General features: G+C 49.5%; 1 protein-coding gene and 1 long non-coding RNA gene across 10 annotated transcripts in view; one reads left to right on the top strand and one right to left on the bottom strand.

The window, feature by feature from the left end:
• Positions 1–3,799: 3,799 nt before the first annotated feature.
• LOC115253356 (uncharacterized) lies at positions 3,800–4,419 on the bottom strand. The gene is made up of 2 exons (XR_003891692.1): positions 4,324–4,419; positions 3,800–4,030 (listed from the first exon to the last, which is right to left on the bottom strand). It is a non-coding gene; the product is annotated as an uncharacterized lncRNA (long non-coding RNA).
• Positions 4,420–5,240: 821 nt separating this feature from the next.
• Positions 5,241–13,577, top strand: part of fat1a (FAT atypical cadherin 1a) — a 49,694-nt gene continuing 41,357 nt past the window's right edge. For 8 of the 9 annotated variants that reach the window (XR_003891690.1, XR_003891691.1, XM_003972286.3 and 5 more), the window contains exons 1-2: positions 6,591–6,745; positions 7,753–11,048. Coding sequence is in view for 7 of the 9 variants with exons in the window: in XM_003972286.3 (XP_003972335.3) it covers positions 7,781–11,048 (3,268 nt within the window). In the remaining 2 variants the exon portion in view is untranslated. Of the gene's footprint in view, positions 5,376–6,590; positions 6,746–7,752; positions 11,049–13,577 lie in introns of those variants that run through there. The other variant, XM_029851360.1, reaches the window with a different exon arrangement.

Below are 13,577 nucleotides of genomic sequence, written 5' to 3'. Positions count from 1 at the left end.
CTGGGTGCGGGGTGTTTTGGGGGGGTTGTGAGTAACATCAGTGTCTTTAAGCCAACTCCAACTGTGCATTTGTCAAAAAAACACACAGGCACACAAAGAAGGAGGAACAAACCGCTTTATTACACTGGACATGCTGCTGAGGCCCCTCCCAGCTGTCCACAGGGCAGATTATTGCCATAGAAGCACTTTGTAATGTCCCTGCTGCGCGTCACTCCCGGTCTGTGAGGACGGACAAAGTCCATGTCAGTGTCAGGAGCTGTCATGTTCCAGAACTGTAACGGCCCGGGGGACTCGGAGATCGGCGCTGTAAACGCGTTGCCTTGTCCCTGATGTGTAAAGTTTGAGATGAAAACAGTCCCAAAGGTTGGACAAACAGGGTTGTGCCTGTTTGTTTTCCTGTTTGACGCTCAAACATGGACGGGGATCCTTCTCTTGGAAGAAGTATTTGACTCTTGGTGCAATTGATGAGGCAGCTGTGTTTCTATGCAGATGATGGTTTTCTCTTTGTCGATTGTGTTGGATAAAATCCTAAAGACGTTAAAAGAGCAGGATTTATCCTGTTGGTGCTCCGGATTGTCCTCTGCTTGGATTGGCAGTTACCGCTGGCTGTAGCCCCTCCTGCCAGGTCAACCCATATATCTACGATAACCAGACAGCTCTGTTCTCCAGACATGGGCGCAACCTTTCCAGAGCAGAGCAGAGACGCAGTTTATTATGGTGTTCGCTGCACTCTCATAAAAACAAAAGCTAGCTGCCGTGTCTGTGGTGGCTGCTGGCATTTGCCTCACAATGACTGCCGTCTAACAAACGGTGGATCCAGAGTCCCGGAGCTTCGGCTCACCTGCACCGGAGAGCCGGAGCGGAGTTTTAATTTGTAGCTGGACACTGGCTGAGCATTAAGGGTCTGTGTTGTTCAGCAAACATCCTCCGAGCCGCGGACGCTCCTGCGTCATTCCCGTATTTAATCAAACCCTTGTTTGCTTTGTGGCCTCAATAATGCGAGGAAACAAGGGAAACTTTGGTCTTTTATTCACTACCCAGAGTAATATAACATCCTCCAGATCTGAGGATTAGGAAGCAGTTTCCCGGCCCCAGGGGTGTTTCCTAAGCTGACTAAATCTGAGGCATGATACGGCTCCTATTAGATAACCAAATGTGTCACTAAATACATTATACATGACTGTCTGATCTCTCTGATTGGCTCGTTCTCCTCCGAAGCAGGCGAGCAGGGACTGAATAGCCAAGCAGCCTGACTGAATACACGCGGATGCACTTACTGGTTTCCTTTAATTTCCCGTTTTTCTGTCTCTCAGCGCTGGTGGCGGGTTGAAAGGCGAACGTGGCCCCGGATGAGAGCGGAAGGCGACGTCATCCTCGAGGGGGTTTCAAAGCGAGCCCTGTCCTCAAAGCCCTGAGCTGTTTTGCAAAGGCTCTGTTGTCGTGACTGGCTTGTTGACACGTGCAAACGTCCTTGTAATGCACACGCGGTCCCGACTTTCGCGTCTGGTTTTTGCTGATAGAAGCAAATTCGCGACTTTTTATGGCAGCGAGGAATTATCGGCGCTCCCAGGGTGAGAGGCGAGTAAGGCGCGTAACATGAAGAGGAATTCAGCATCGTTTTAACGTCCGACAACAAGGAGGTTCCTCGACCGGCACGAGTCTCCATTACAAGGCTTTGCTAATCCATCCGTGCAAATCCATGTCCAAAATGCGCCTTTTGTGTATAATCCCGACACAATTTCTGCGGGATTAGGATTTAGCCGGGGGGGGATCCAGTAGGTCAAAAATATAAATCAGAGTTGTGTTCAAGTTGTTTTTAATCCCTCTCCACCTGTAGGTAATACATCATCCAACTGTACAGTAGCTATGGAGAACACACAGAAATGGGCTGTTAATCTGCCTGTCCAAGCAAAAAGCATTCCCTCAAAACCGCCCCTTAATTCTTCATCATTCAAGGTCTTCCTTCATATATCAAGACATCAGGATACATTCAGCACGCACGCTTCAAAGATGTTATCTTCCCCGAGCCACAGTGAGCAGCCTGTCCATCAGCACTCTGGAGGCCGCGGCAGGAAACGGCGATTTGGCAAATAAATATTTCACTGCAGCTGTGCCGCGCACGGTCACACACGAGCAATTAAACTGGAATATAGCTCCATGTTTTAGAAGCCTTTTTGAGTTCCGAGGACATGAAATGCGGCTTCACTCAGTGTTTTAGGATATTTTCACTTCTCTAAAGCGATATTCTCACTCTAGGTGTCACCAAACCCCTCATTCTGTCGCTCTGGAGCATAGCTAGCCACTCACACCAGCTAAACAATAGCCAATTCTTCCAATTTCAATGCAATTTGTCCATTTGTTTGGATTGTGTTGCTCAGATGAGATAAGAAAAAATACCTGCCAGCTCTCTTTTAATTCAACATAGCTTTAGCTGCATTGGTAGCGTGTGCTGCAGAGTTTGTTACCTCTTAAAATAGCTTTGGGCTAGTTGTTGTAATCACTCTGATCTTCATGCTAAGCTAAGACAACGCTCAGTGAGAAGGTAAACAAACACAGTATCAAGATCTTTGCATTTAGATTAGGTGACATATTATCCCCTGTATTTATCAGGGCTAATGAACTATCTCTGGACAAGACTTTAAATGAGCAAAACGCTTCAGAATGAAGCTCAGCCGCAGTCAAATGCGCGCTTCATTAGCGGGAGAACAGGAGTGGCTCTTGATTTCCCCAGGAACGCCGCACAGGTTCTCACGAAGGTTGCACCACCACAGACCTCCAATGTGTTTCGCAGGTATTATTTTCCTCTTACGGGTATCAGCGTAGAATAAACAATGCAGCGTTAACTCAGGTCGCTCCAGATGTAGCGCGGCGCATTTCTGGTGTCATTTTCTTAGGTAATTACGGAAGCTCCTGCGCAACCGTGGGGCTAAAGCTGAGCTAATCTCCTGCTTTGCTTGAGGCACCAGAAGACTTTATTTCCAGAGCGCAGCAGTTTGTATCCAGCTGCAGGTAGATAATGTCTGTGACTATTTCCATAAATTGCTGGTGTTATTATCTATTTGAACATCCTGGAATATTAAACACCGTCAGGAGTGCGAGAAAAAAGCCCAAAGATTCTCCTGTGCGCGGGGCCCATCTTGACAACAGAGGAGGGTCAGCGTCTTGACTTTGGGGACGCCACAGCAGGGTGGATATTAAATCATTTTAATCTCTTACAGTTAAGCTGTGCCCCCGGGATTCCGATCCTCCACTGACGGGGAGGTGGGGGAAGCTGACACCCGGGCGCCTCGTCGCCGCAGGCCCCTGACAAATCATCTGTATCTTTCCAGATACAGCTTCAAGTTGCAGTTCAGCTCGTATTCAATTGTAGCTTCCGCTTAAGACATTAGTCACGGGGAAACCAGAACTCACTTGACACACAGGTTCGTGCCGGTTCGTATCATCTCGCGTCAATATGAGGACAATCTGAGGTGGATTAGAGCGATTTGAAGAGGAAATTGAGCCCGGAGTGGGTAACCTGAGTGTAAATATGCAGACTGCTGTTAAAAATGAGGGCTCATCGCTCGCCCCTCCTGGTTTTGGCGATGGCTCCTTCACCTCTTCGGTGCGGATGCTGCCTTCCACGTCTGCCTCCTATAATCTACAATTTGTAGACTTTTATTATCCTCCTTGTATCAGCAGCATCTGGTTGCGGGCTAGTTTAAGAGGGTTTTTTTCTTTATTGTGGACAGAAGGTGATGAAGAAAGTAGAGCCCCTTGGGGGACATTGAGATTCAGAAATAAGCAGCTGCACAAAGTGTACTTTCATGACCTTTTTTAATATACCGGTACATGTGAGGGTTTTTTTTAGCCGCCGCGCTGCCATTATGGATCTGTAGCACGGCGGAAAAATTGCGGCATCACCGAAGAAATGTCAGGGTGTCGGCGTGAAAGTGGATGATCTGCCGGTCAATTTGCATTTTATTCAGCGCAGGCTGGAATCGCAGTAATGGAGGTATGGCGGCAAACAAAAGCCACCTGGTGCCTGATCCTGATGTAAAAACCAAAGAAAAAAAACCAGAAATTTTAATTGGCTCCAGATGCCATTGATATACAGCGAGTGCAGATCTGTGGTGGCGATGCTAATTAGCACAATACAGCATACAGGCCACTTCCCATCATAATCATCTGCTGATTAATTATATAGAACGAACGCAGAAATAGCTTTTAACTGCATTTTCCCAACATTTGTGACATCACCAGCCTGTCCAACCCTCCCCGCGTTGCAGCAATTGATAAAAGGTTATTAAGGGCCGGAGATTCCCTTGTGCAAACACTACCCACCCGTCCCATCTGGTAGCGAGCTGACCCACCGCGGCCACCGCTGCAAACATTTGGTGAGATCAAAGCACTGGAAGCAGCCCTGGGCATCACCTGACCTGAATTCAATTATAGCTTTAGAGGCAGATCAGAGGGGATTCTGGGAGATAGAAAGATGGCCGATGTCGGAACAGAACCGAAAGCCATCAGAGGGGAAGTGAACCCACAGGTCTCGTTCATTTACTTGCCTGCAGGCAAATGTGACTTTAATGAGCCGCTGCTGAATGGACACACGGTTCTCACGCTGGTCTGCTGGCTCTAACAGGCTCTCCGCTCAGGCATTTTTTGGCAGCCACTTCACAGCCTGGTGTCGAGTTTAGCTGTTAACCACATGTTTGAGGAGCTGAAGGAAGACATTTCACCTCTCTCTGCTGCTCCGTGTGCCTGGTTTCTGAAGAGAGCAGAGGGGCACAACTGATAAAAATAAAAGATAAAGGAGTGAGAATGGTCTTTAAAACATATAAGGTGGTTGGTGAGACTTGGATATCTCAGCTCAGATCCTGGCTGCATTTGAGGAGCTCAGATTTACTTGACAGTATCATGAATAATATAGTAAAACACTTCTCCATGCGGCTCCATTTCACTCCGCCTCCCTCTTTTTTCTCTCTGTCACTTGGGCGAGTGGCTGCAGACAGCATTTTTTTTTGTTTGTTTTAACAACCAACAAAATATTTCTTTGTAGAGATTTTCCGATATTCTCGGGCGCTCTGAATAAAGCGTCAATATTTCCGACATCACCTGAAGGCGGCAACACCATGCAACTTCACCTGAACCGGAGAAGAGCGACGCACACCAGCCCGCAGCTCAGCTGAAGCGCATCAAGGCTCCGAGTGAGTTGAGACTGGGAGGATCGGAATAGAAGGAGCTGAAAGCCGAGGAAGAAGGTGGCGGATTCTCTCACAGACGAGGCGCTTCGCTGGTGCGAGACATGCCCGAAAACATGTTTGCAAGAAAACTGTCGGGATTTATGTGAAGTGAAGTTTGGAGCGATAGCCGGCGGTCTCTCAGCTGCTGCGGTGAGTGGGCTTTGAGTAAAATTAGAAGCAGTGTGGAGCTTGATTCATGCTCCAAATTTAACTGTTCCAACTTTGGAGCTCCTAAACTTGAAGCGTTTTTAATGACGCTGTAAGGAAAATGTGATGATTTTTGTGCCAAGCAGCCAACCGGTGCGTAAATACGCACGCATCCCGGACTACGCGCGCGGGTATCACACACACACACACACACACACACACACACACACACACACACACACACACACACACACACACACACACGAGCAGTATAAGTTGACCAGTTGACCAGGTCAGGCGTCAGGCTGCATGCAGCCGCGGCACCACGGGACCTCTCACGGCGCACGATCGGATCGCTGCAGGCCGGGCAAGAGCAGGGAGACAGCGCCATCAATCGAGTAGCAGCCACACTCCCGGGAGGGAATGCGGTGAGAGGCAGTCAGCATGGCTTTGAGGGCTGAAGAGGAGGTGGGGGGAGGTGGAATCAGCGACTTCATGGCGACTCTGCCTTCGCCATCAGTCTCACCAATGCCAAAGTTCAAACCCCGGAGCGCACATTAATTCCACTATAACCTAGTTATTACATTACGTCAAGCGGTACTACGCGCTGGAATACCATGTATTTGCAAGCCGTTAAATATAAATGGATTATAATAGATGTCCAAACTACAAATATTTGATCTTATTTTGTTGAACAGTTTTTTGCCCTCATCGAATCAAAGGTAATTTGTCGTCTCAATGAAACAGTAATTACTGTTTCTTCAGTACCATCAACCACCTCGTCACGACACATCAATGGTGCAGATGAGGAGGTTCATATTTAATTAAGGGTCGACTAATTTAAGGAGAATAAGGTTTTACTCTCTCTAAGGGTATCTCCAAGGGCAGCTTGCTATTGATTTATCAGGGTGACTCAGAAATTGCGCATTAAATAGAGGTGACAGGTTAATTTCTGCAGGTGTGCGTGATCAAGCAAAATAAACCTTCTCTTGTGCGTATATGTTAATCAGACCGTACAAGTAAAATAAACCAATCTGGCTTCAACGTCCTTTTGCCGTTTTCGTGATATTGTTGATCAGATTACGCGCGGTCAGAGTTGAGCGAAAGTAGTTCAGCGATCCCAGGTTCGCGGCGGAAAGATATCTATCCCGCTGCCAGCCCGTAAAGTAGATCCGGAACTGCGCAGCGCGGAGAGATACGGAGCAGGTCGTCCGTGGTGGAGAGAGAGAGGGCAGCAGTGAGAGAGAGAGTCTGCCCGCTGCTGCTCCATGGAGTAACGGAGAGGAGACGAGTCCACGTATGACCATGCCGAGATTTGGACCTCTCAAACTACGCGAAAACCCCCCAAACACATGTGACGAATAAAAGAAAAGGTAGGTGAAGGTTTATCTCACCATAACGGCCCGCCGGGGTTTGAATTGGGCATCTTTTCGAGGCTTGGAAAAGTTCGAGGGGCTTCGGGCGACTATTGTGGAAGAAGCCGCTGCCTGCTTCACATCTCCGGGCAAGTTTAGACCCAGCAAAGGATCAAAAGAAGACACACGTCCGGGCTGGATCTCTTTAAAAAAAAGAAACGGTGGCTGTGCTGTTTGTTGTGCGTGCCCATAACAGTTTAATTGGTTCTTTATTGTCGTCTTATTTGAAAGTGCGGGGTGTTTTTTCATCGCCTTGCCGAAGTGAATGGCTCCGGTTGGGGGATGGGGAGAGCGAAGTCTCCAGGAATTCTAACTTCTCTTCTTCAAATATTCTCTTTCATCCCAGCAAAACGGGTCATTTCTTTGCGTCAGCAGACAGAACCGGAGATATTAAAAACGCCTGCTTGTAAATGTGGAATAAAGTTTTAGTCTGCACTTTTTTTTGGAGGGGGGGGGGGGCAACAATAGTCTAAAGCAGATGGTTCTTTTGTGAGTTGGCTGCAGGTGATGGTTTCTGATTTAAGCTTTGTCACTCAGGAACCCCTCGGAAAGCCTGAATAATTCCACCTTTACGCTGCAAAAGTAAATGTTGCAGCTTTCTGGAGACTCCTGCTCAGACATCTCGCTTTTTATTGTCTTTGTGCGGCTCTGACTGAGGGAAAAAACGTCCGGGGGGGGCAGAGAATCCGCGATCTGAAGCGTTTTCACTCGTGGTTGCAGCTCACTGTACAGTTTCGTCACATTCATGCCTTAAAATGATCCAATAACTTGTTGGCTGCGCAGTTTTGTTGTCTAAATTCTCTCTGGGTGGCCAGATTTGTCTTTTCTTTGCAGAAATAATATTAAACGTGCACCAAACTGAAAAGATTTGCACCAGTGATCAGGCGGACCATCAGTTGCTTTAACATTAAAGGGTTGGGCGCATTTTTAATGTATTTTAACATCAGTGTTCTGTGCATTTGCAGGTGACTCTCTGAAGATCACGGTACGATAATGGGGAAGCACTTTGTGACGCTGCTCGTGCTGCTCCTGCAGCTCCTTTGTGGTTGTGTGGGGGACCAAAGGGTGCCGAGGGCCGCCTCCATGCAGTTTACGCAGCCTGTTTACAATGCAACCATATACGAGAACTCTGCTGCTAAGACCTACTTGGAGAGTCACACCAAGATGGGGATCTATATCTCCGATCCAGCCTGGGAGGTACGGTACAAAATCATCTCCGGAGACAACGAAAACCTGTTCAAAGCAGAGGACTACCTGGTCGGAGATTTCAGCTTTTTGCGGATAAGGACCAAAGGAGGAAGCACCGCCATCCTGAACCGGGAGGTCAAAGATCACTACGTGCTGACCGTTAAAGCGTCAGAGAGGAACACGAACGTGGAGTCCCGCACTAGAGTTAAGGTGCAGGTACTGGACACCAACGACTTGAGGCCGCTCTTCTCGCCAACGTCCTACAGCGTTTCCCTCCCCGAGAACACGGCCATACGCACCAGCGTGGCTAAGGTCACGGCTACGGATGCGGACATCGGTACGAATGGAGAATACTACTACAGTTTCAGGGAGTGGTCCGACATGTTCGCCGTTCATCCGACCAGCGGAGTGGTGACGCTGACCGGGAAACTGGACTTCTCGGAGACGAGGCTGTACGAGCTGGAGATCCTGGCGGTGGACAGAGGGATGAAGCTGTACGGCAGCAGCGGCTTCAGCAGCATGGCCAAACTCACCGTGAGGGTGGAGCAGGCCAACGAGCACGCCCCTGTCATCGCCGCTGTCACGCTGGTCCCCTCGGACATGGACCCTGACCCCACTTATGTGATTGTGACGGTGGAGGACGGCGACCACGGGCCGAACGGAGAGATAGCTTCGCTGAGCATCGTGGCTGGTGACCCTCTTCAGCAGTTCAAGGCTGTGAGAAGCAGTCCGGGCAGCAAGGAGTACAAGATTAAAGCGGTCAAAGACGTGGACTGGGACGGGCAGCCTTTTGGATATAACCTCACTCTGCAGGCCAAGGACAAAGGCAGCCCTCCTCAATTTTCATCAGTTAAATTGGTACATGTCACTCCTGCCCAGTTCAAAGCGGGCCCTCCTGTCTTTGAAAAGGCCATTTACAGAGTCAATTTGAGTGAATTTGCCCCCCTCCACACGCCTGTCACTATGGTAACGGCTGTACCAAAGTACCCACAGCAGAAATATGCTTTTAAGTACAAATCTGGCCACAACCAGAACAGATTCGCCATCAATCCAGATACGGGCTTAATTAGCACCGCGGGCCCAATCAATGCTGATTCAACCCCTCAAATTGAGCTGGAAGTGATCACCGCTGACGCAAAAGCAGGAACCAAAGTCATCGTCGATGTGATCGACGTCAATAACAACGCGCCCGAGTTTCAGCAGACGTCCTACAAGACCACCGTAGATGAGAACGTCCCCACGGGGACCAGCGTGCTAACGGTGAAGGCCACCGACCACGACAGGGGCGAGAACGGCTACGTGACCTACAGCATCACAAACATGAGCCCGCAGCCGTTCGCCATCGACTATTTCACCGGGGTCATCACCACCTCCGAGCTCCTGGATTACGAGCTGATGCCGAGGATTTATAACCTGAAAGTCAGGGCGTCCGATTGGGGGTCCCCGTACCGGAGGGAGGTGGAAGCGTACGTCACCGTCACATTAAACAACCTGAACGACAACAAGCCCCTGTTTGAGAACGTAGACTGTGACGTGACCGTGCCCCGGGATCACGGCGTGGGAGAGCAGATCACCACGGTGTCCGCCATCGACGCGGACGAGCTGCAACTGGTGCGCTACAAGATAAAAGCAGGGAACGACCTGGACCTGTTCGAGCTGAACCCCAGCTCCGGCGTGCTCTCGCTGAAGCAGACACTGAGCGAGGGCGAGGCGGCCAAAGTCTCCCTGCACAGCGTACAGGTGGTCGCCACGGACGGCGAATTCGAGACTCGGCCCATGTTCATGAACATTACTGTCATCACGGCCCGCAAGCCCGTCCAGTTAAAGTGCGTGGAGACGGGTGTTGCTAGCATGCTGGCCGAGAAGCTCCTCCAGGGCAGTAAAATCCACACACAAACCGAGCCGGATGACAACTTAATGGACCTTCACTCAGTCAACCGGTACGCTCCTCAGTTCGCTGAGGCATTCGCCAACGTGATCGAGGTTAAAGAGGACCTCCCCGTCGGAGCCAGGATTGTCCATTTGAGCGCCACGGACGCAGATAGCGGCTTCAACGGGAAACTTGTGTATGTTATTTCAGGAGGAAACACGGGAAGCCATTTTGTAGTGGACATGGAAAGCGGCTGGCTTCAGGTTTACTCTCCCCTCGACAGGGAGGCGGTGGACTCTTACACCCTCAACATCACCGTTTACGACCTCGGCATACCTCAGAAGTCATCCTCGCGCCTGTTGGGGGTTAAGATCCTGGACGCTAACGACAACAGCCCTCAGTTCCTGCAAGATTCCTACTCGGTGCAGATAAGCGAGGGCACGCCCGTCGGGACCGAGATCATCCAGGTGGATTCGTCGGACAAGGATCAGGGAAATAACGGCGTCGTGCTGTATTCTATTCTGGGAGGCACGGATCACTTCGCCATCGATGCAAACACTGGCGTGGTGAGCGTGACAAAGCCGCTGGACCGCGAGCTCCACCCAGTTTATGTCCTGAAGATAGCGGCACGTGACCAAGCCTTTAATGAGCCCCAGCTGGTGTCCACGGTGCCTCTCACGATCAGCCTCGAAGACGTAAATGACAATCCGCCCAAATTCGTCCCGCCTAATTATCGAGTGAAGGTGCGGGAAGACCTTCCCATTGGTACTGTCATCATGTGGCTGGAGGCCCACGATCCTGACATCGGACCCTCCAGTCAGGTGCGGTACAGCCTCGTCGACAACGGCGACGGCCACTTCGAAGTGGACAAGCTCAGCGGCGCCCTGCGGATCGTGCAGAACCTGGACTACGAGACCAAGCAAGTGTACAACCTGACGGCTAAAGCAAAAGACAAAGGCAAGCCCATGTCCCTGTCGTCGACCTGCTTCATCGAGGTGCACGTGGTGGATGTAAACGAGAATCTGTACAGGCCTTTGTTCCGATCCTTCGTGGAAAAGGGATTTATTAAAGAGGACGCTCCGGTTGGCACTTCTGTCATGACCCTGACGGCCGAAGACGAAGACAAAGGTCGGGACGGAGAGGTCCGCTACTCCATACGAGACGGCTCGGGCCTGGGGACATTTACCATTGACGAGGAAACCGGTGAGTGGCTTTTTCTAAGCTAAACACGCACCATCGGGAAGTCTTTTGCACAAACAGTCTGAGTTTTCCAGCCTTAAAATAGTCCCGATATGAGGAAATAGGAGACTGTTGGGAAGGCTGCTTTATTTCTGGTTTGTATGGACGTTCTCAAGGAGTTGCTGGAGGCTCCTGGGTGATTCGACCACCTCTCTTGGTGTAAATATTTGCTTTCAAATGCCTTTTCATTGAGGAAAAAGTTCTCTTCAAGTTGCAACTGCAATTTTTCTACATTATTACAGGAGATTTCTCTGTGGTTTTCTAATTATTTAGGAGAAAATCTGTAAATGCTTGCTGAGCTCCCCTGGAGGATTTTAACAGCTGACTCAAATTAGCTGAAAATAAGCAGTCTGAAATTCCAGGAGTTCCTGGCCGAAACCTAACAATCACCTGATTGGAATGTTTTGGACTTGCCGCCCTCTTCTTCCAGACTCAGTAATGATGGCGTCTTGCAGGCTAATTAGACGTTTCCTCCAGATAAAAACACACAATTAATCCCTAAATGAGGGCATTGTACAATGCACCCACACGCACATTAATGTGTCACTTGTGGTTTGTATTTCTAGCTAAATATGGCAAATGTGGCCTTTGGAGTCAACAGGAAGTGATGTCAGGAAGCGTGTGAAAATACGCTCGCCGGCTCTGTCTTCTCTTCGGAGCCTTTGATTGAATGGAAATATAGTTGTGTTTTCTTTCTTTGGATTGCTTTGACTCTTAAGATTCTTTGGGTTTGGTCAGGTGTGGTTCCAACAGGTAGATTATAGCCTCACCTGCAGGCCAGCAACTAGTCCCTTTCTAACACGGGATCCTGCTCAGGATTCAGAATCAAAGAGCCAGGTTTGATCTTTGTCTTAATCCCAGAAGCCTTTAATGAGTGATTATTAGGAGAAATGATAGGATTGTCCTGGGCTGGGTCCTGTTATTGTGGATTAGCTGACTGACCGTCACGGCACCCGCATTTAGAACCTCCTCCTTCTTAAGGATCACATCGCACGGTGTCGCGGCATCACGCTCGATCCGCGCTGCAGCTGCAGATTGGGAATCTCAACCGGAATCTTTCAGAATAGAACCAGAATGTTAAATTAGGAAAGGAGACGGGAGCCACAGGCCTTCAGCTGTTGGATTCTTGGGATGGCTGAGGATAGCCTCTCTGGCTCGTCCACGGATGCTTTTCTCAGGGTTTCACTTATTTTTAGGAGGTTTCTCCTTTACGTAAAACATTTGCGTCCCATCCTGGTCTTTGTCTGCAGATACGGTTCTTTTTTCTGGACCAAAGTCTGAGGAGTCTGTTATTAAAAGCTCACTGGCTCCGAGCCATCTCAATTTAAACTTTCCTCATCAAGACTCTTGTCTGAGCCGCTTCTCATGGTCCGGCAGCACCATTAAAACTTCACCTAGACCTATAAAAGTTTGGCACAAGTACTTGAACGTCCTAACTAAGTTGGAGGAAACCGCCGTGCTGTCGGATCGATCGGTTGTAGCGGAGCATTTTGGCCCAGTTTGCCAGTTCTCTCTCCACCAGCGTGGTGACGTTTGACTCATTCCTCTAAAACGCTCTACCGGACTGAAATCAGACACGTGTTGGATCTCTCATTGCATAAGTGGCGGGGTGCAGGTTTAAATATTAACTAACATGGATTATCGATCCCTGGCGCTGGACTTTTGGGTTTACATCGCAGCTCTGCCCAGGGGCAGGTGCGCTTGGCTTCATCGCTCATTTTAAATATAAATGGCTCTCTTTGTGGAGGAGAATAATCCCAAACAGCATTCTGTTCTGTATGTGGGTCAGTAGGAAACTTGGGAGGATTATAAGTTCCCATGTAGGGCCTACATCTTATATATAGCCAGAGAAGTAGACCTTTAGTCTGCTGGCCTGAGGTCAGCTGTGGGTGCTAGCAAAACACAAGTGCAATAAAGCTATCTTCACTGCTCGGAGCACATCTGGACCATCGTCATGGAGACCCGCCCCACATCAGGCCACACCCACCCGATACCTGCTGGGTTGCCTTTTCGTTTCCCGTCTTCCCAAACGAATCGCCCGTCTACATTTTAATCAGGTTTAGTCAGTAGCCCCGGTGGAACTTGAGAGAGATCTAACCTCCGCGTGAACCTTCTGGTCTCTGAGACCTCAAAGCTGATCAAAGGCCGCCGAATTAATGGCGCCCTCGGCTTTTCGAACTCATAAAGCGAATTAGCCGCAAGTTGTATCACCTGACAGGAAGTTCAGTTCCATGTTTACTCGCGCATTCGTCGTCTTTTCGCTTGAAATACCGTAAATCACCGAACATGAAGCGCGTGGGGGAGGTTGGGCAAATGTCGTTTTTCGTCGCTGTCGTGGCGACATTGATGCGACGGGCTGGGTTCAGAGAAGGGAAGTTCCTGCTAGGTCCGGATCGGCTCCGGCCGCTCTGCCGTCATCTGTAACGGAGAGGAAGCTCCCATCTGGGCCGGTTTACAAAGAACAAATGAATGAAGCCCTCACCACGTCGTTAT

Source organism: Takifugu rubripes, chromosome 17, assembly GCF_901000725.2.
Source record: "Takifugu rubripes chromosome 17, fTakRub1.2, whole genome shotgun sequence".
Classification (NCBI taxonomy): domain Eukaryota; kingdom Metazoa; phylum Chordata; class Actinopteri; order Tetraodontiformes; family Tetraodontidae; genus Takifugu; species Takifugu rubripes.
The sequence above is the reverse complement of the archived record's forward strand: the minus strand, read 5'-3'. Positions and strand labels throughout refer to the sequence as shown.